General features: G+C 36.2%; 1 protein-coding gene and 1 long non-coding RNA gene across 3 annotated transcripts in view; one reads left to right on the top strand and one right to left on the bottom strand.

Annotated features, from left to right (window-relative positions):
* prkd3 (protein kinase D3) overlaps positions 1-5,335 on the top strand; it is an 84,866-nt gene extending 79,531 nt beyond the window's left edge. Inside the window, exons 18-20 of one of the 2 annotated variants that reach the window (XM_016548734.1) lie at positions 52-256; positions 4,113-4,198; positions 4,285-5,335. In XM_016548734.1, coding sequence (XP_016404220.1) covers positions 52-256; positions 4,113-4,198; positions 4,285-4,458 — 465 coding nt within the window. In that variant the 3' untranslated portion in view covers positions 4,459-5,335. The remainder of the gene's footprint in view (positions 1-51; positions 257-4,112; positions 4,199-4,284) is intronic. The other variant, XM_016548733.1, reaches the window with a different exon arrangement.
* LOC107737270 (uncharacterized) overlaps positions 1-5,401 on the bottom strand; it is a 9,523-nt gene extending 4,122 nt beyond the window's left edge. The window contains exons 1-2 of the long non-coding RNA XR_001639782.1: positions 5,329-5,401; positions 657-660 (exon numbers count right to left, since the gene is read on the bottom strand). This is a non-coding gene — a long non-coding RNA (uncharacterized LOC107737270). The remainder of the gene's footprint in view (positions 1-656; positions 661-5,328) is intronic.
* Positions 5,402-23,256: the final 17,855 nt, after the last annotated feature.

Genomic DNA, 23,256 nt, shown 5'->3' with positions numbered 1-23,256 from the left:
GACTTTGGGTTTGCTCGGATCATCGGGGAAAAATCTTTCCGGCGTTCAGTGGTGGGCACACCAGCGTATCTGGCCCCAGAGGTGCTGCGCAGTAAAGGCTACAACCGTTCCCTGGACATGTGGTCAGTGGGAGTCATTATCTATGTCAGTCTGAGTGGCACCTTCCCCTTTAATGAGGACGAGGACATTAACGACCAAATCCAGAACGCAGCGTTCATGTACCCATCAACACCCTGGAAAGAGATCTCTGCAGAAGGTAATTAGCCGCGCTTTACTGATTTCAAGCTACTTTCTAAAGAACGAACCTGTTTTCTCAGCACCTCCATGTTTTTTTTGTTTTTTTTTATAGAGTAGTTGCAGTTACTGAGAAAACCAAAGATAAACTGGTTTTGTACATTTTCAGAAGAAATAGGCATATAATGCATTACTTTGTTTTACAAACGACTTAGGATGAGGTGTTCATTTGTAATCATCTGTACTGTAGTGTGTAATTTCTATCTTTTGCTTTAGAAGAAAGAGGGAGATGTCTAGATGTCTGTCTTGTCAGACAGCGAGCAGACTGTCCACCCCCACGTCTGTTTAGAATAGTTCTTTCCGCCCAAGACCTGAAAGATTATACCAGCCTCTCCCAATTTCAGTCTGTCACACTCCTCTACAACACTATAAATGCCATTTCTCTGTCTCTACATTTCACATCATTACATGTTTAGTTTTATAGTTTGGTTTATTTTTGTGGAGCAATTATACTCAAATCCATCATTACAGTAGTTTAATTTATTGTTGAAGCTTACAGCTCTATACTTGTTTTAATTTTATTTTACTACAGTACCATTCGAAATATGGGGGGGGGGTTTTCAACATTGATAATAATAAGAAATGTTTCTTGTTAATGTTACTGTACTTTCAGCTTTGCCATCCATCACAGGAATAAATAGCATTTTCTATTTTAAATGCATAAATTTATTTTAAATTATAGCAATATTAATCACAATGTTACTGTTTTTACTGTATTTTTGATCAAGTAAATGCAATCTTGATGAGAATAAGAGACTTTTTTCAAAACCAACCCCATACTTTTGAATGGTAGGGTTTGCTAATAGCTCTGTGCTTAATAGATTGCAGAAACATTTATACAGTTAATCATCCTTCAGGGTGTTTCCAAAAAGCAGTTGTCATAGAATAGACTTCAAGCGCATTTAAATAAAAATATAAATTCATGATGCTTACATTACATTAAATTCTTCCTCTTCCTCTCTGAGACAACGCTCACAAGCTCCTTACTGAGATTTGAGCATTGCTGACACTGTTATCACTGTCATTAACTCTGGAAGCTCGCAACTCAACCCTTTAATACATTTGTGAAATTGACATTGCAAATGCACATTAGATGATCTAATAAAGGATTATTTAAATGCAATTGATTTCCCTGCACAAAATAATAAAACTATTTATTTTTGTAGTTTGTACTTAAACTACTGTAACTAGTACCCTTACAAAAAAAAAAAAAAGTATTCCTCAAGTTCATTTTATTAGGGCCCTATGATTTCCGTGATGCAGAAAAAACAGACGGAATCACAGAATCCAGTAATAAGAATGGAATTTACTGTATAACACAGAATGTCACGGAATTTGCCAGATTTTGGATGGATAAATCAAAAGTAGGTTGATAAACTTAAATCAAAACTCAATATAGATTAGTGTCTGTGAATATTAAGCTGCAAAAATACTATTTAAATATGGATCCTGCATGTTCTGCGTGTCTCGGTGTGAATGAATGGTTAAGGTGCACGTGATGCTCGCTGTGTTTTCAGCCTCTGCCGCCTCAATATATGAGTACATGAACACATAAACATAATCTCTAGAACTGCTCTGAGAGTCATTTCATGAGCATTTTACCTTTTCTTTTGAGAAAAACTATCGCATATCATATACAAACAGAAACTTAAATGTCTTCACAGCAACCTGTCAAAGTTCGGCTTAACTTTGTAGAAACTGACAGAAATACATTACTTCATGTAATGATAGTACTACTATTACTAATAAAATTATTATTAAACCATTATTTTTAAGGAATATTTACCAGAAAAAATGATTTACCATAATTTATTTACCAGAAAAATGTAAATACACAACACATTATTTCTGGAAAAGAAGAAATGAAATAAAATAAAATAATAATAAATTATTTTGTATAAAATCAATTAATTAGAGATGCTTTTGATTATTAAAATGTAATGAAACTATTCAAATGGAGTCCAAAATATAGTAAAAATAAAACTGAATTTGAGAAAAATTTCATAGGGCCTTAAAAATGTATTTTTTGTTAAACGTTTAATAAATTGCTGTTAAATATTGTAAGTTTCGTGATTTCAATTAATTAGACATGCTTTTTGATTAATACAATTTAATTTAACCATTAAAACAGAGTACAGAAAAATTAAGATGAAGAAAAAAATAACGAATTTTGGAAAAAAATAACACTGATTTCAAAGGGCCCTGTTTTATGAAGTAAACTTGAAATTCAATAATTTTTTTTCCCAAGTATACATTATGTATACTAAAAAACGCTCCAATATTCCAATAATTGGGACTAAATTAGCCCACTTTTTTAGTGTAGTGTAGTGTAATTTCAGTGTAACAAAAGTAAACTGGTTTACATTTAAGTTTACATAAGTTTTTCTTTTGTGTTGCTGTGACTCTACTCTGAACCGTACTACAAATTAACTTATAGGTATACTATCAGTTATATACTTCTAGCCCACTTTCTAGTTTATGGAAGTACACTTTGAATTATACTCCGTAAACTACTAATTATTGGGTTAATATCATTGTGTACAAAAACAATCAGATTCACTTCCACCAATGTACCATTTTCTCTAAGCTGTTTATAAGCCATTCATTCCTTAAAAGCTAGTTATAAGCTATTTAACCCCAAAGCTGATTTGTTACTACAAACCTGAAGATGTAAGTTTATCAGTTAAGCTTCACTATAAAAAAGTATAATGTTGTTAGCTACACTATAAAAATGGCAAACACAAATACAAGCCAAGTATACCTAGAACACTTAACCCTAGAAAATCCTACTGTATCATGTTTGATACAGTGATATTTCAAGATGATCACTTACTGACCTGAAGCAAGCTAGGCTTCATTATCCATGCATATTTTTTTTTCTTTTTCTTTTTTTTCTTCTTCAAAAAATCATGTTGAAATGTTCGTCAAATCTGATCATCAGGCTTTTAAGGAACATTTATTTGTTCATCTCTCAATCATCATTTTACTGCATAGCATTATATGTTTTGATCATAATACTAAGCATTTACATATCATCTTACGAAGACATATTATTGGAGATACTCCAGATATTCAACAAAAAACACATTTGCAAGCTATATATATTTATTTCTGTCATGACAACTCTCGGAGGCATTGGCATGGTAATGTACATGACAATGTTAATGTATTTGGTCTTGGCGGAATAGATCTGCTACACTGCTGCTGCTATACAGGTAGATCTATACAGGTGGAGCTGGGGAAGGTGGAGGGTTTCTGAAGCAAGCTGCAACTGCTACGGCAAGCACTAGTCATATATTTGAATGTTGAGCAGCGAGCTCATTGGCTACCGATACAGGAGAGAACCAATCAGCTGTGCCATGTGATGATGATGTCATTAGGTCAGATTGAGTTAGACCTATCGGACTGCGCCATCTAGAGTTTCATGCCAGAACTCTGTGTGTGTGTGTATATATATATATATATATATATATATAGTCGAAAGATTGTGAAACTGTTTGCAAAAATTCAGACTATTATTTCATATGTATAGGCCATATATTTCACTATATCTGTCAGCATATGCCAAGTATTGTTTACTTATTTTCTAATAATTTTCTTAAAGGAATTATGAGAAAGCAAATGTATGTACTGTCAGAGATGTACACATAAGGTACACTAGAAGTATACTCTCTTATTTTTTGGTTAAAACAAGTACACCAACAGTACACTTGAATAAACTTTTTTGTAAGGGAACAGATTGCTCTTTTTGGAAATGTGGCCCAGATCATGTATTAACCAGTCTAACTATGTCCACAATCTCCAAATTAACTCTATAGCTACAGATCTGATCAACAACCTTCTCCAAGTCAAGATGAGGAAACGTTACAGTGTGGATAAGACCCTCAGTCATCCGTGGCTACAGGTAAGGAGCCTAGAAACCTGTAAAATGGCTTCTCAGAACGTTTTAGAGCTTTATACCTCAACTTGTTCATGTCTGCACTGTCCCAGGACTACCAGACGTGGCTCGATCTGCGAGAGTTTGAGACGCGCCGAAGGGAACGCTACATTACTCACGAGAGCGACGATGCACGCTGGGAAAAGTACGCTTACGAGCACAGCCTGGTGTATCCGAAGCACTTCATCATGGCTCCAAACCTCGATGATATGGACGAGGACCCCTAGTGGCCATAGGAGCCGAACTGAAAACGAGGTCAGTTGAAGGCAGCTACCTGTTAATGGTCTGTTGCTATGGAGATTGAAACACATCAGCAATCTGAAGCAGCCTTTGAGGGGAGCAGACTACTCTCTGGATGTCAGCAAGAGTCATGGAAACTGCGGATCCACCTGCTAATGAAGATGAAGGCTGTTTTAGAGTGTGGAAATGTTCGCTGGGAGTGCATTCAGGAGTCTTAATGACTGTTCTTTTCCAAACGGTGCTGTTAAGTTTGTTTCTTACTCGTGTTACAATAGAAACTCACGTTACAATAATATAAAGGTTAGTAACAGATGTGAATGAAGTAAAACAAAACATACTGGGGAGAGCGATGCAGTCGTTTATATTAGTGTTTACAGCCTTTCATTTCGAAAGCATCAAACTGGAAAATGCGTTTTTTAATTCCTATTCTTCTATGATATTCTAATAACAAAAGGGTCATTTTTTAGTTTTTTGCACTAAACAATACAACCACTGCAGCTGGTACAATTAAGTGGATCATGTGAGGTAACAGCACACCATTCTTCAAGAATCCAGAAGATCGCGCTTGTGTCGTCAGATGAAACAAGAACTGCACTTAAGCATGTTTGAACTCTGAATTGAATCTGCCAGACGGAATGGGAGATATTATCCTCAGCGGACCAAAGACATTCACGTCTATCGTGACTCTGGTTCTTACCTTGTTTTAGAGCTGTTGTCCTCAGAGCCATTCTGTTTATTTATTCCTCATACTGCGATTTTAAAATCGAATACCAGCTAAGCAGTGCAGAAAGATGTGTTGGTCAAAAGCCCTATTGTGAGAAAGCTTTATGACTTATTAGCAAAGCTGTTTTTAATACAAAAAAAGTAATGTATTGAAAATAACTGCTAACAACTTTTATTAGAAAAGATGAACAGTGTTAAAAAAATGTTATATGGTATGTATTGTCCTGAAGAATGAACCATTCTATGAATCCCAGAACTGGAAAATCTGAAACATATATATATTTTTGGCAATGGACTTTTTGTTGTTGTAAATACCACCTACAATATTAAAATTAAGCTGGATAAATTGGATTTCTGAATGTAGGTAGTACATTGTACCCACATCCCTCTACACACACACACACACACACACACTTGACATCTTTAGTTGGACACACAGACACCCCAGTGAAAATGAACAGATATCAGGGTAAAAGAAGCCATTTTCAAGTAGTTTCTTTTCATTGTCCATGAAATGAAAACTGTTATGTACACATTGAAATATGGGAGAACAGGATTGAGGATTCCTCTAAATCATTACATCTTCATCACTATGTTGCCGCTGGATTGGCAAGTGTCAGTGTTCTGAATATACTGATTCAATAAAAACAATACATTCCATGTGTTTGGGGTGATTTTTCAAGGTGTTGGACTTTCCAACTTTGACCAAATTTTTGCAAGTCATGAAATGATCCCATAGACCTATATACAGTATGAAGGACCTGGGCATGTCTGCACTAGAATATCATAAGGAGGTTTCACACATATAGCCCTTTCCACACAATTACTGGTACATTTCTATTTTACAGATCTTGTGTGAACAAGAGAAATTCGGGGTAAATCAGTTCTGGCAATTTGCCGGGATGAGAATTTGTAACATTACCAGTTAAATGTGTGAACAAAGCATAAGGCCAGAAACATACTTAAGTATGTGAACACAACTGTGGCGTGTGCTTGTTTTTTGTTGTTGTTTTTTTTTTTTGGCCAATCAACATGCTTGCATTTGGCTTTTAGTTTCTCGCGACACAATATCAGCTTCAATTGTGTGCACGGGACAAGCAATCACAGCTGCATTCATGTAAAGTATGGCTGCATCCGAATATGCATACTTGCTTAGTAGGTGAAAAATAGTATGCGAAAGAGTAGTAGGCTATCTCCATGGGACACAATCTACTACAAGGCTTCTGTCACCTGATTGGTAGTTTATACTTTTTTAGCAAGTAAAAGGCCTTTTAGTATAATTATAAAAATCAGTAAAGATTTCACAGTAAACAGACAAGTGAACCACGAGTTCAAGGGGGCATTTTTACAAAGTAAATGTAAGAACAACTTTTATATTGTTAGTAATATTTCAGGATATCAGAATTTCATCTTTCTCTCTGGTCATATAATATTAAAATCTGCACCAAATTACATAATTTTGCTAATTTTGAGCCTCTGATTAAAACGGAGGTGTCTTTTACTCAAAAGTATGAGCTCCGTATTACCACTATATCATACTATACTGTATTAGTCATAAAAGCCTAATGGATCATATATGATACTTTGCAAAAACACACATGCAAAAACTTTCACACACACATGTATTTGTATATATATATATATATATATATAGTCTCAGACTGTCATGTTTAAAAAAAACTGACTATTTTTTCATATGTCAGGCTTTACTGGGTTAAGCATCATGGTTTGTACGCTGTTTGTCAAAGAGCTTGTTTTTGTGGGTCTGCTGCTGGTGTGTTTGTGTGTGTCAGTGTGTTCAGAGCAGTGAGCCACAGTATAACAGTGGCACCACAAATCAGCTCCAATCAACAGCAGCTGGATGCAATTATGTAACAGCTGAGATCAGGCACTGCGGCCTTCCTCACAACACACATTTATGAAAAGGAAGAGGACTAGCTAAGTTTACTTTCATATTTAAAGGGGTCGTATGATGCGATTTCAATTTTTCCTTTCTCTTTGGAGTGTTACAAGCTCTTGGTGCATAAAGAAGATCTGTAAAGTTGTAAAGACTAAAGTCCCAAATCCTAAGAGATATTCTTTATAAAAGTTAAGAGTCAGCCACGCCTTCCTAAAACGGCTCGTTCTAACACGCCCCCACATATCTACGTCACGATGTGGGAAGATTTGCATAACGCCGCCCAAACGTTCACGCAAAGAAAGAAGGCGTAACTTTTATTCTCGCTGTAGTATTGTTGCCGCCGCCATGTCGTGAAGGTGCTGTGTGTTTCGTTGTGAAAGCGAAACTACTTTGTTTGGTCTTCCAAAAGAGGACGATATCTGCTTCGTCATGCCTGGAGCTGATCCGTGCTGGTCGCTGAGGAAATACTTCAACTTCGCGCTGTGGATCGCCGGATCGGCTTTCACCGTGGATGAAGCGGAGTCCAGCCCGGGGTCGTCTCATGTGGTTTCTGCAGGCATCCCAATATGGTGAGGGGCGTAACATTTCCGTCACACGCTTAGAGGAGAAACAATAATGTACAGTATGTGGAAAATAATGTGTTTTTTTTACTTTAAACCGCATAAACACATTTCATTACACCAAATACACAAAATAATGTTCTTTTTAGCAGCATCATATGACCCCTTTAAATGAGATGTATTTCTTCTTTTTTTTTTTTCTATATTTTGTGTCACAAGTCAAATCCTCAATAGTATGTTGATTAAACTGTGAGGAATAAGGTTTGGTGTAAAAAGTTACTGTAAGAAACTGTCTGCTTAACACTTAAGACTATCTTCTAACACTTTCTTTGTCAACTTATTCTACTAACCCTAAACCTACCCTAACATTCTACTCTGAGAGTTCGTAGACATGTACTTGCAAATTAATGAGAATTAGTTGACATGTAGTTGACATGTAGTTACAAAGTTACTTATAGTTAGTAGAATGTCTAAAGTGGACTATCGAAATAAAGTGTAACCTTTTAATTTATAGAAATAAATTCATATTTTATTGAGAAAGGGGTAACACTTTATTTTACAGTGTCCTTGTTACATATACTACATGCACTTACTATAGTATTAACAGTAAACTATGCATAATTATATGCAGCAACTCTAAAACTAACCCTAACCCTAAGTACATGCTGTTAATTTGTATTTGTATTTCACAGGGAAAAAGCTGTTCATTTGAGCTTTGCTTTTCATCTAATTGCTATTCAGCAATGATGCTGAAAATTCTGCTTTGCATCACAGGAATAAATAACATTTTTAAATGATTAAAATAGAAAACAGTTAAATGATATTTCACAAAATTACTACTTTTACTGTATTTTTTATCAAAAGCAGGCTTGGTTAGCAAGAGACTTCTTTCAAGCATATTAAAAAAGTTAAAACGGTATCAAATTCATCAACAGATCTTAAAATAGTCAGAAATACTGGGTGCTCGAGACAGCAGGTCTGCTGTAAGTCAGTCTCTTAAGAGCGAGTCTCATCCACTTCCCCTGAGATGAAGGGCCCTCTGAATGAGCTTCTTTATCTGCCTTCTCCGCAAATGGCTTAAAGATGTGTGGCCTGCCACATGGCTGACTGATAAGTGTTCATCTTCAGGAGACAGGAAAACTGGGCAGATCAATTTACTCTGTCGTTTTATTTCATGACCAGACCTTATACATTTGGTTTTTATCATAAACTGGTTTAGATAAGGCACTTACAGGTCTGAGATCAGCAATAAGACAATGTTTCTCCGAATAATATGAACTGAAATAAAACTTGGAAGAGCATGACTTTTTTATTTATTTGTAAAAACTTAACAAAGCTAACAGTAAAATACCAACGCTGATGTGTTGATTTGGCATTTTTCCTTCCGTGGAACGTAAAACAAGATATTTTAATAAAAGTTTTTGTCCATAACATGGAATTGAGTGGTCACCAAAACTGTTTGGTCAGAAAATATTTGACAAAATATTTTCTTTTGTAGCAGAAGCCCGAGCTTAAACTCACTCACAATTTGATACTTTTAGTTTTTTTCCTCCAGAAAACAACACTGGATGTCTTACGTCATTTTGCTTCTCAAGTTAATGTAGGCCTGTCATTGATATTTCTATTGGAAAACAAGACAAAAATACTGAGAAACTCTTTTGTGGATATAAATTGTGTCTACCTTCAGTACAGAGCATAATGGAAGCTTGTTTATGCCACGGCATTAAAAAAATTAATAAAAATAATAAACAAATAAATAAAAAAGTCTTGACTTTCTTGTCCTCAGAATAGTGAGATAAAATTATTATTTTTTGTTTTGTTTTTGTTTTACTTCCGTACAATGGATTGTAGATAAATAGCACCTCATCCAGCGCTTTTGTTTTCTGTCTTAAAAGAATATCCCGTTATGGTGTGAGAAACCGCTTCAGTGTGTGAGTGAAATGTCCAAATGACTTTCAGACATTTTTGCAACCCCCTGTATCAATAGTGAGTGAATAATTTCATGGAAATTATTATCAGGTCGGCATACGGTCATTTTCATCGTCAAACAAATATTTATTAGTAAAGCTCGTGCCCAAGAATAAAAAATAATAATAATAATTAAAAAAAAAACATAATTTTTTTTTTTTTTTCAGCCACAGGGTTTGGCGCGGCATCAGACAGCGCACATTTTTTTGCTGAGATTTGATGATGTGACAAAATTTTGCGTCGTGATTACGTAATGACGTCATTGCGCATGGCATCACAACGTCATTCAGCAACTTTTAGCAACAAATCGACCTTCCTTTAGCAACTTCCCCTGAAAATGAGTTGGCAACACTGAAAAGTGCATCGACCTCCACACAAACCATGCAGCATGAGAATCAGTGCTCTCCGCTTGCGGTCGTGAGGCAAGATTTATTGCTGTAGATTCGGCCTCATTCGAGATGTAAGGTTTGGCAGTCCATTAAATGCTGGAAAGATCGGGGGGAAACGGAGAGATCAAAACGGGCTTAAATGCACATATTGTGTAAATCTGGGTAATGAAGTCCAGATGCTGCTCCAGAAGGTGAAGCGGCGTGTAAGTGGAGCCCTGAGGTCTTATTCATTCTCATCTGCATTTCTTACCTGTGATCTTACCTTTATAGACACATATAGATACCACTGAGGGATTAAAATGCTCATTCAGTCAATTATAAGAAAACATGATAACACGTTTGCGTATGTGTGTTGGATAAATTACAGATTATTAATCTCGATTAACGGCATGACATGATTCTTATGAGACTGTAGAGATCTACTGGAACTCATATAAAATGTATACATTATATAATAATTTATACAATTATTTACACCGCAATATTATTTACGATCCTTTGTCCATGAACTCTCCATAAATCCGTTCTAGAACATTAATTTGATCATTTCAAAGTGACGTGCGGGTGCACCCTAATATTTATGTGTTTGGGGAAAAAATATAAAAATTAGAAAAATAGACTGATATAGTGAAAAGAATCTCAGTGGAATACAAATGAACTGTTTTTTTTTTTCTGCAACCATCATCTATTCTTCTTGGAAGGGTCGGACAGGCTTGATTTCATTTTTATGCCACTAGAGGGCATTCTGCTCATAGAATTCACACACACACACACACACACGCACACACACACACACACATATGTTGTGTTTCCATGTTTTATGGGGGCATTCCATAGGCGTAATGGTTTTTATACTGTACAAACTGTATGTGCTATTGCCCTACACCAACCCTACACCTAAACCTACCCCTTACAGGAAACTTTGTGCATTTTTACTTTCTCAAAAAAACTCATTCTGTATGATTTATAAGCTTGTTTCCTCAAAAATGTCCCCACAAGGTCAAAATTTACTAGTATTACTATCCTTGTGGGGACATTTGGTCCCCATAACGTGATAAATACCAGGCACACACACACACACACACACTCACTCTCATTGTGTGCTTTGGGGTGAAGTGTAAATAACAGACTGTGAACACACTACAGCAGAGACAGATGTGCTATGGCTAATTTGTGTTGAGTTTTTGAGGTTACTTTACTGAAAATTGTGTCTTAAATCAAGAATGTGAAATCCACAGGCGATTTAATCACTTTAAAGCCATTATCTCAGGCTGGGAAGCGTTCCGCTCTGGACCGCTGTCCTGAAATTTAATAACCTACTAACAACCAGCCAACATCAGTTTCATAACCGCGCTGCTCGTCAAATTCATATCAAAGTTAAACACATTTACAAACCCGAGAGTCGCACGGGGATCATTGAGACGTTGAGAGTTGAATTCACGTGAATTAAGTTATGGCTATTTGCAGTTGTACAATTTGATAATAATAATAATTTAATAATTGTTCATTTATGATACACCTTGTTAGTAGCTTGTACCTGCGATTGTTGATCAGTTAGTACACTGTAAGAAAAACATCTAGAAAAATGGCAAAGTTACTAGCAATTTTCCAGGACATTATCCGTTATCCATTATCCGTTGTAACCCTGTAACCCGAAAACACAAAATACAATGCATAATTTAAAATGTAGGTAAAAACCTGTAAATTTTTTTCTTAGAGTGTAGCATACTGAATACTAATAAACTGCTTAAAACTATAATTGTTCAGAATGTGTAGTTTGACTAGTTTACTAGCTAATAAAAAAACAACAACTTGTAATCGTTCAAAAATGTGTAAGTGTTCAATAATTAAATGTATATAAAAATAGTTATTTATATTTTAACATTATATTATGCATTTATATTATTTTACAAACAAATCTAAATTAACAAAAAAACATTTTTTTGCTGAGATTTGATGATGTGACAAAATTTTGCGTCGTGATTACGTAATGACGTCATTGCGCATGGCATCACAACGTCATTCAGCAACTTTTAGCAACAAATCGACCTTCCTTTAGCAACTTCCCCTGAAAATGAGTTGGCAACACTGAAAAGTGCATCGACCTCCACACAAACCATGCAGCATGAGAATCAGTGCTCTCCGCTTGCGGTCGTGAGGCAAGATTTATTGCTGTAGATTCGGCCTCATTCGAGATGTAAGGTTTGGCAGTCCATTAAATGCTGGAAAGATCGGGGGGAAACGGAGAGATCAAAACGGGCTTAAATGCACATATTGTGTAAATCTGGGTAATGAAGTCCAGATGCTGCTCCAGAAGGTGAAGCGGCGTGTAAGTGGAGCCCTGAGGTCTTATTCATTCTCATCTGCATTTCTTACCTGTGATCTTACCTTTATAGACACATATAGATACCACTGAGGGATTAAAATGCTCATTCAGTCAATTATAAGAAAACATGATAACACGTTTGCGTATGTGTGTTGGATAAATTACAGATTATTAATCTCGATTAACGGCATGACATGATTCTTACGAGACTGTAGAGATCTACTGGAACTCATATAAAATGTATACATTATATAATAATTTATACAATTATTTACACCGCAATATTATTTACGATCCTTTGTCCATGAACTCTCCATAAATCCGTTCTAGAACATTAATTTGATCATTTCAAAGTGACGTGCGGGTGCACCCTAATATTTATGTGTTTGGGGAAAAAATATAAAAATTAGAAAAATAGACTGATATAGTGAAAAGAATCTCAGTGGAATACAAATGAACTGTTTTTTTTTTTCTGCAACCATCATCTATTCTTCTTGGAAGGGTCGGACAGGCTTGATTTCATTTTTATGCCACTAGAGGGCATTCTGCTCATAGAATTCACACACACACACACACACGCACACACACACACACACATATGTTGTGTTTCCATGTTTTATGGGGACATTCCATAGGCGTAATGGTTTTTATACTGTACAAACTGTATGTGCTATTGCCCTACACCAACCCTACCCGTAAACCTACCCCTTACAGGAAACTTTGTGCATTTTTACTTTCTCAAAAAAACTCATTCTGTATGATTTATAAGCTTGTTTCCTCAAAAATGTCCCCACAAGGTCAAAATTGACTAGTATTACTATCCTTGTGGGGACATTTGGTCCCCATAACGTGATAAATACCAGGTACACACATACACACACACACACACACACACACACACACACGTGGGCAATGCGTTTTTGTAGTATATGCCATTAAAACAATAATTTCGTCAGAGCTATCGCGCTCATAGAGTCACGGGTTCGAATCTGGATTGTGTCATACTGTCATTCATTCTCTACCTTCTCTCCACCTCTGCTTTCCAGTCAGGAGCATTGTTTGGTTCCTGTTTCATTTCTGACTGTTATTGCAGGTGCTCATAAAAATGACAACAATAAAGATACATTGAAAGTATTAGAAAATTGTATAGATTTAAAAAAAATGTAACTAAAGAAGAGCAGCAGTTTCGAACACACTATGAAGTGATCCAAGAGCTGTTACTATCTTCTTGACAAACTTGCTATCTAATCTCAGGTTGCTTCATGCTTTATTTGCACAAAAACATCAGTTAAATGACAACTTGCTATACCGACATATAAATATGACCATGAACACTGAACGTTTATTTAACATTTAGTTACACCTCAGATTGAAAATAAAAACAATCAAAATGTATTGTTCAAATTGTATCAGGGTTAAAGTGCATTGCATACTAAAGTAAAAATATGGGTTATGTATATCAGTGGGTCCCAACCCTGGTCCTGGAGGCACCCCAACACTGCACATTTTGCATATCTCCTTTCTCTGACACACCAATTTCAGGTCTTGGAGTCTCTACTAATGAGCTGAGAATCTGAATCAGGTGTGTTTGGTTAAGGAGACATGCAAAACATGCAGTGTTGGGGTGCCTCCAGGACCAGGGTTGGGACCACTGATGTATATGACCCACAAACATACATTGGGATAGTGATGCAAATCTTTATCATTTAAAATGGTAAAACTTTAAGGTAATGGAGTTACAGATGCAGTAAATTGTGCATAATTACAAGCAACCAACCCTAACCAAAAATTTAGTTGTGCATGTAGTTAATTAATATTATTCGGTACTTATTTGTGTTTTAACACTGTAAAAACATCACCTTAAAATAAAATGTAACATTTAATAATTATCCGAACATGTCATTTCACACAAAGACACCTTAAATGATGAATTCCTAAAGTGTCAGATTGCAAGACAAATCATTTAAAAATGATCAACCCATCAGACTTAGCAGAAAAACCCTACAGTAGATATAAGAGAAACCTGGGGGTGTTGTAACACATTAGGTTTCAAGATTTCTAACTCAATATTTCTAAGTGTTGTTTTGCACTGTGCATCTTAAACTTTTATATAATATTCCCATTTTTGTTTGTAATAAACTGAAGTAGATTACAAAAGTAAAACTTATTCCTAAACTGTGCATGTACAAAGAGTGCTACAAACTACCTCACTACAGGAGTGGACTATAACAGCAACACAAAACATGCACATGTAATAGTTTTTGGCTGTATTGTGGTAATCACATTTACTTGTTTTAAATAATTATTCCATCCCTCATCAGCAATCTTACCGGAACACACTCTCATTTCATTTGAAACAGTTTCATTTAAATGCTATAGGAAACCCTTTCTTTTCTAAAAACATTACAGACTGTGTGTGTTAGAGAGTGCGTGCTTATTTTCCATTTTATTTTATTATAAGTCAAATATCATATATCAAATTAAACCACATAATCTGATGATTTGGATTCTACCAAGTTCTGTCATTAACATGATCACAAATCAGATTATTGAATAATGCACTAAAAACGTAATTATCATCATTTCAAGATTATTAAAAAAAAAAAAAATTCTAGCTAATTCTAAGTTGAGTGGTGGTCCTAGAACCAATTAAATCTACTTGAGGACTATTTAACTACTAAGAAATGAATAACTAATGTAATGCATGCTAAATGTAACTTATTTAGCATGTAGAAGTAACAAACAAGTAAGATATTACTCATTGCTAGCATTAGCACAATCATTGCTCATAGAGTCAGTGTGCACTTTCACGTAGCCACAACCAAACACAACCTAACCACAAGCACTAGCCTGCTCTTCAGCACAATGTTAACCACAACAACTTCAAAACAAAACCTCTCTTAAATGTCAAACATAACAGCATTAAACACAAATGGGTCTTTCCCTTAACAAAAAACAAACAAAACAAAAAAAACAAAAACAAAACAAAAACAAAAACAAAAAAAAATATATATCAACATTTATTCACCTTATCCAATCCTATGCAATGCATGATTTTTTTTTTTTTAAATCAGTTTCAGAAATTTCAGTTAAATGGCAAACAATGTATTGCAACATTGCATTTAAGTTGTGGTAATAGGGCCCCTGAATTGCTTTTCAGAGTGTGTTAAAATGCTCTGAATCTTTTTATTTTTTTTTGTAAGTCCTTTATCACTTTTATACTATCTTCTACTATATCTACTATCTTCTTTCACACCTGTAGCTAGTTTCTCATTGGCTAAACTGAACTCACCCCATGTTAAAAGCATCTCTGGTCTCCACTATTACACTTTTTTACTTCTTACAGTGATATTTTTGTAATATAATTATTAATTAACAATGGTTTCGTTATTGCTGAGCTCCTTAATTATTTATTGATTGCTTACTATAATTATATTTCTTAATTCGTGAAATGTCCTCTCAGAAGTCAATAAAGTACCCCAGTCTGTCTTGAAATATCGGACTTTGAACTAAATATTGTAGGTATTCTGTTAAAAATGTCACCATTATGACATATCAGAATTGCATATGGACCAAATCTGTCTTCATAAGACATAATCTGTCCTCAAGCAATCAATATAATACGTTCCTCTGAAGTATGGGAGCTTTGGGTCTGTAAGCCTTCACTGTGCTGTGTATACTAGGAATATTATCAGCTGATAAACATCACCTTCTTTCCATTTCAGAAGTCTTCTGCCGATCAAACATAAATGCATATTAAACCACCCTCTAACTAGCATCAGCATTCTTCAGCCAGCTTCAAGGGTGGTCCACGTGGAGCGTCGTCTAACTGCTGTCTGTCTTCACAATGCAAGGCATCGACAGGCATTATAGCAAACAAACAAACCAACAAACAAGCAAACACACAAAGAGTAAACAGGATCAGGGAGCAGATTCATTTGAGGTGAGAGAGAGCTGATTGCAGTAGAGGAGGGTCTTTTTCATGGACACCCCGACTGGAGTAGCCTATCTGGTGTTTTGACTGAGCACAGAGGTATAGCCCTCTCCAGCTGTGTGCCTTTGACGTTACGTCTTGTTGGAATGCATTGTCCCATACAGCACTGCCGTTCTGTGTTGGCTGTTCTCATGTGACATGCTGGTGCTTTTGTTGACAGGTTGGCATTTACGTGCATCTAATGTGGACAGAAATTCTGATTCTGTTTGGTATGATCTTAATACTCCTGAAATCCTATAGCATCTGGATATAAAAATGACTCTGAAAACGTCATGTATTTTTAACAGGTTCCAAAAAAGTGTTTTGCAGAGATGATATCGAAGAACTATTTTAGATTCCCCAAAGAACCTTTCAGCAAACTGTTCTAAAAAGAACCATTATATTTATGACATTTTAATCATCCTAAGAACCCTTTTCCAGTATAAAGAACCATGGATGTTACAGGTTCTTCACAGAACCAAAGATGTTAAGAGCCTTTTATTTTTAAGAGTGCAGAGGGATGAACAGAGGGCACTGAATATAAAGCCAATTGATTTTGGTATTTCTTCAAATAGGGGACACTTATATGTGTGTGTGTGTGTGTGTGTGTGTGTGTAAAAGGAGAAGTGCTCACTAACACTGATTTAGACAGATTGTGAACAATATTTGAGAGAAATAGGCCTTTTGTGTACATAGAAAAAGTCTTAGATCTTTGAGTTCAGCTCATGACAAATGGGAACAAAAACAAAAGTGTTGCGTTTATAATTTTGTTCAGTGTATATATATACATCCCGTTCTTGTCTTGTAAATATTTTATCATGCATTCATTTACTATTGCTATATTTCTCTATTGCTATGCGGTCCCAGACTTAAAATATGAAAATCCATCATTTTACATTTTAGTAATTATGATGATCTAAAAAAAAATGGTGAAAGACTGCAGGAAAAAAAGTGTCAAAAATGTATTACGGGTACAACAGGTTGTCAGTGGTACATTATCCTTAAAATGATAACTTTGCACCTTATCTAACCCTAAAAGGTGCATATTAGTACCTTAGTAAAGTACCTTACCAAAGTAAAATCGTATGGTACTACTATGAACCTATGAAGGTAAATAAGGTAGAGAGATGTCCTTTAAAGGGTAGTGTCTCATTGACAATTTATAGTTCCCCTAAAGGTACCATTTTTCAAAGGTAACATTTTCTCTGAGAATGAATAAACATTTCAATATTTCTGGGGTAAAAATGATTTATGTACATTTTTACATCATGGCCATCCCTCATGTATAACATCATTTTGGAAAACTTTTTCTGTGATGCACGTGCACTGTTGGACATTGTTGGTGGACAAATTTAAATTAAGAAATGAGAGTATAAAAACGTGCTTAATCATTTTATTTTCCACAGGCCAAAAGTATAGTTTATGAAACACACAATTAGGAATCTATTCTCTCTCTCTCTCTCTCTCTCTCTCTCAGTGAATATTATAAATCTCTCAATTAATATTATAACATTTTACGGTTACACTTTATTTCGATAGTCCACTTTAGACATTCTACTAACTATAAGTAACTTTGTAACTACATGTCAACTACATGTCAACTAATTCTCATTCATTTGCAACTACATGTCTACTAACTCTCAGAGTAGAATGTTAGGGTAGGTTTAGGGTTAGTAGAATAAGTTGACAAAGAAAGAGTTAGAAGATATTAAGCAGACAGTCTACTAATACTCTACTAACTGCTAGTTGACGTAGTTGCAAAGTTACTTACTGTTAATAGAATGTCTGAAGTGGACTATCGAAATAAAGTGTTACCCATTTTACAACCAGAAGCAATAAACCTAGGGAGTAACACAATGTTACCATATCAAATTTTTGCAAGCACCAGTGTAGTACAGCACTAGTATAAAGTGTAAGCTCAACATATTTCTTCATTTATTTATTAGTTTATTTACTGTATTTTCAATGCTAAAATGCTAGATAGATCAAGTGATCCTAGGATTGTTATGGTTAGAATTATAAATTGCAATGGATTCAGGTGAAGGTTGGGAGTTAGTTTCACCACCGAGAAACAATGAGTGTGAAGGTTTTGGAAAATGACATAATCATACCACACTATGAGGGTACAACCAGAGGTTCTATTATGAAAAAAAAAAAATTACATTATAATGAACTTGGCAACTGTTAACTAAAGAGCATCGAAGCATTCAGTTCATTCCTTCTGAAACTGTTATGTATACTGTGCATAATGATATCATTTATTTTCTGTGTACATTTTCCTGTCTGTAAATGTGCAAGGTGCTGCATTTGTGATTTGATTTGAAGAAGGAGTTGTTCATCTGATCACTAAAAATTCCCACGATCAAGCTGCACATGATTTCCTTTCCCACTTCCGTTGAAAACATTTCAGTTCAGCGCCAATTAAGTTCAGGTCACTTCAACTGTCTTTCCATTAAGGTAGGAGCTTAATAGCCAGTTGGCACATTTGTAAATGCTTAATGAGGACAAAGGTGCCTCAAAAACAGCACATGCTCGATCAGGTCAATTCTCAAAACTCAACATTACTGTGAGCTACAGAATCAGCCATCTAAAGACTGTATGTTTAAAAAAAATGACACTTTCCCTTTCCCTTCTCAGATAAATGAGACCAACAGAATCCACAAAGAGGCTGAAATCTAAGGGCCAATCCAAGACTGGGCTGATTGGATGACTCCAGCTGTGCTGAGAGGAATTCCCATAGCTTCACACCTACTTCCTGCAAGTGAGTGACTGCAATACGCAACCTCTGAAAGGGGCAACCATTGAACTCTCAAGCAAGTGGCAATATTTGCTCACCTGAAATACACACAACTCTCCAATTGGGCCGCAGGGCTGGAGCAGGACTTGGTGGCTCAGGCAGCTGTGAGGCAGAGAGAAGGGGAAGGTCAGGAAGTTTAGTGAGGGGGAATCGGACCCCCGCTGGGGTGTTGTTTATCGCCGGCGGTCCCATTGTATTTTATGGGAGAGAAGGCTATATTTGTCCTTAGCCACGGGAGGCTGATGAGGTGCTAATCTGTTGAGGCGCTCGCTATTGGAGTCTCCTTGTTAGCGGGCTAGCTTGTTAGCTATCCAGGCCTGTAAAACAGAGCTTGAATTTATGGGCTCCCCTCCCTGGGTTCTGCTACTGTTCATGGGTAAGCAAACACAGATTGGGCACTGATGTTGGGGCGGCGGTGTCTGGGGGACCTTTGAATGAACGGCTGGGATGACAAAAAGATTCCCTGGTTCCCCCATGCTGTTTTCTAGTAAACATTACAAATTAGCCATCTGCATATGGATGGATCTTCAGGTGAGGCAGGAAGGAATTGCAGAGCAGAATTCTAATAACATTCCCTCATGAGTCTGATGGAAACTCACACTGGGACAGGTGACCCAGCAGATATCAACACATATCGGTGTTTATTAGCACCAACATCTAAGCATTCATACATAAGATTAACCTCTTAAAGGGTATATGGAATAATAGCCAGGAATATCATTTTTTTTTAAATGGAACAGTTTGTTTAACTTTTAGACAAAATCTTAAAAAAAGTTTGTTTTTTATGTTTTGTATCACATTTGATCAGGCTTTTATTGGCCATGTAGTATGATATAGGGGCAATATGGAGCTCATATTCAAGGAGGGGAAAAGAAAACACCTCAATTTTATTCAAAGGCCAAAACTGAGCAAAAATATGCAATTTGGTGCAAATGCTGATATTTATATGGTCAAAAAGTAAGATGAAATTCTGATAGCTTGTAATGTAAATCAATGAGATCTTTATAACAATATAGCAGATACTTACATAAAATTATAGAAGTATCAGTTGTCACTCTATATCTCCCAATAATGTCTTAGTAAGATGATATAAACATTCCTCATATTTGATTCTCACATATTAACATGGTTTTTCTAAAAAAAAAAGATGTCTGGATAATCAAGTAAAGCTAAGCTGCTTCAGTCCAGTAAAAGTTACAATATAAATGTCATTATTACGTTTAATTAATAAAAATCAGTAAAGATGAAAAAGACATGAACCATGAACTGAAGGTGGATGTTTGTACAGTTATACTAAAAGGCATATAGTAGATTGTGTTCAACAGGTTTTTCAGCAAAGTTTTGATCAAGTTGATCATTTAGATGTATCAAATACACTACAGTAGACTTTATTGGCTTAAAAGCTATTTAAGGCTTAAAAAATTCTGTAACAAATCTTTAATAGGCATATAGAATTCATGAAAGAAGTCAATACATGAATACGTGAAGCTGAAGACACAGAGTAAAGCTCTTGGTGATGGTTGTCTTGGGTCATCCTTCATTCCAACTACATTAATCCCAAACTCACTATCACCTATCAGCCCGGAATACAGATAAGACTGCCCTCCGGCAGACACGGGAATAATGGAAAATGGGAACAGTCAAATGGCTTCTGACTGATGTAAAACTGAAACGTGACTGTTTTCTTAAGGGGCTGAATGCCTGCATCAGTCAGTTCAACCGGCGGAAACTCCGATAAGGATTGGCAGAATCTAAGATATGTGGATTTCTGGCCTTTCTATATTTTAAAGATCCAAAAAGTAGCACTCCTCTATTACCATTTCTTCTTACTAATGGAAGGTGAGAAGGATGGCAAGGAAACACGGGAAACTCTAATCTCTTACTAACGTCACGTTACACATGCTTTAATAACTTTCCCTAATGAATTGATTTCCGTCAAGCCTGTGTTTACTTTACTGCAGCTTGGAGGTGAAAATGTGTCAGGTGAGTGTGAACGATGGCAGCTTGTAGTGCTCAATCTGGACTGATAGCGGTGATATTTAAGAGCTTCTCTTCCCACGGGAGCCTGCCATTTCATTAGCATACTGACGCTTGTCCTCACGTTTAATTGCTTTTGGCTTGTAATTAAAATGTGTGTTGACTTTGCAGTTCCCTCACTGATGAATAGCAGTGAAGGGTTATTTGATATTACATTTTTGCTGCGGCATACATTAAAATGGAAGGATTAAAATAACGGATTTAATCCGAACCTTTTTGTCCTCAGAGGGGTAATAGTTTGTCAGACATGCCAAAGCATTATAATGCATTAATCTGATCAATTAAGAGATTTACCATCTCAAGCCGTCGAAAGGCTTTGTTTTGTTCCCTCTGTCACCCCGTTTAACTTCTGCCCAGTTTGGCCATTTAGCCGAAATGAAGAGATGTTTGATTTCGTGCATTCAGATCCTCCAGTACGCTGGGCTCGCTGGATGTGGATTGGTACCTTGTTTGAGGCATGCATGATTGTGCCGTGGTCTTTTTTGCATGACAAGAGAAGTGTATTGCAGTGGGCCTTGGATACAGACCAAACAGAAGCGCACTACGGGGCAGTCCTCGCCGAATGCTTCTCAAAATCAAAATGTGCGTATTTGAGGAAGTCCTTTAGCCCATTTACGCCACTGTTTGCGCCCAGGCCCCTGTGCAATATCTTCCGTACCACCCCTTTGGCTTTGAATGGCATTTCAATGGCAGGACTGTTTTTTTTCCCCCCTCTGCATCCATCCGGCGTTGTGTACATTCCCCGTCGCACTACTTTTGAGATTCATTTCCAGGTAAACATGCTTTGGTTGGCCACAAACCTGCAGCCAACAGGGGTTGTCACAGCTGTGCCAGATAATAGCCAGAACAAACTCCTGTCTCGCTCCGGAATGTTTACTGTCGCCACAGACATTTTTGCATCTTTTATTTGGAAAGAAAGAGATCCAGTTATCGGGTTCACACAGATGAATCATAAGCTTAACCTGCTGGCCCTTTTGTGTTCCATCAGATAAATGACGGGGTAAAAGTGCAAATGGCAAAAAAGAGAAACATAGGTTTGTTTAAAGGCCTCTTTTGTGGTTTAAAAGCTTTGAAATAGGAGCTCCAAGTAACACATTCCTGCAAATAACAGCAGGGAATTCAATGAAATCCTGCTGCCTCACTTTTACTATCTATCTATCTATCTATCTATCTGACTGGGTCTAGTAGCTTAAAAATATTCTGACCTCTCTATGATCTCGAACATGAATTCCTAGTGACAAAAAGGAGAATGGAGGTCGATGTTTAAAGATTCCATGGGAATATTTACTGAGAATACAGACCCTAATGTATGAGATTGAGGAGGATCACCAAGGTGCCACCCACAGTGACAGTACATTGCAACATAGAGAGCGTGCTGAATTGCATGATGAATGATCGAGCAGAGAAGCAGAGAAAATCCTGAAGCTTTAGAGAAACAAATGCTCCTCAACAAAATATCTAAAAGATTAGCCATGTATTGTTTTAGTGTGATATTTTGAGAGACATGTGACATATGCCAACCCAAGTTCAATCAGGCACAAAGTATAGGCCTATGCTCTGACGTGGTGTGTTTACTCAAAGACATGGTCCTTTTGCATTTCCAACAAATACAAGATAGTGACCTTCTACACAGAATGCGTTCACAGTCTGTACCTTGTCCATTAATAATTAACTTCAAACTAAATAATCCAGGAGGACATTGTGCCATGTAATTCAAAAGGCATAGTTGCATTTTTTATTTATTTATTTTTTAATTAGGTAAGCCTAGTTACTTAGTATAGCTTGGAAAAATTGAATTAAAAAAAAGGCCTGTCATAGCATGTTCATATTAATGACATGATTTAGATTTGGACAAGACAATGTTGTAGTGACTCAGTATTCAGAGAATCTGAGCTGCTGTCAAATACTCAGTATGGTGTCATATGAGAATTCTGTGTATTAAGGCAATTTCTTCTGTCTATTTGTCCCAAATTGGTGGTTGGTCGATGCTTTCTGTTAGAGACTGAAAATAAAACAGTACCTTTAATGTTATGGGGATTACTATAATGGTGCTATTAATTTCCATGACCAAAATGAACATTTAGAAGATGTGGTAGGCCACACACACACACA

Source organism: Sinocyclocheilus rhinocerous, unplaced genomic scaffold (genome assembly GCF_001515625.1).
Source record: "Sinocyclocheilus rhinocerous isolate Xijiao unplaced genomic scaffold, SAMN03320098_v1.1 scaffold1636, whole genome shotgun sequence".
NCBI classification, from domain to species: Eukaryota; Metazoa; Chordata; class Actinopteri; order Cypriniformes; family Cyprinidae; genus Sinocyclocheilus; species Sinocyclocheilus rhinocerous.
Note: the sequence above shows the minus strand (reverse complement) of the source record. Positions and strands in the feature narration are given on the sequence as shown.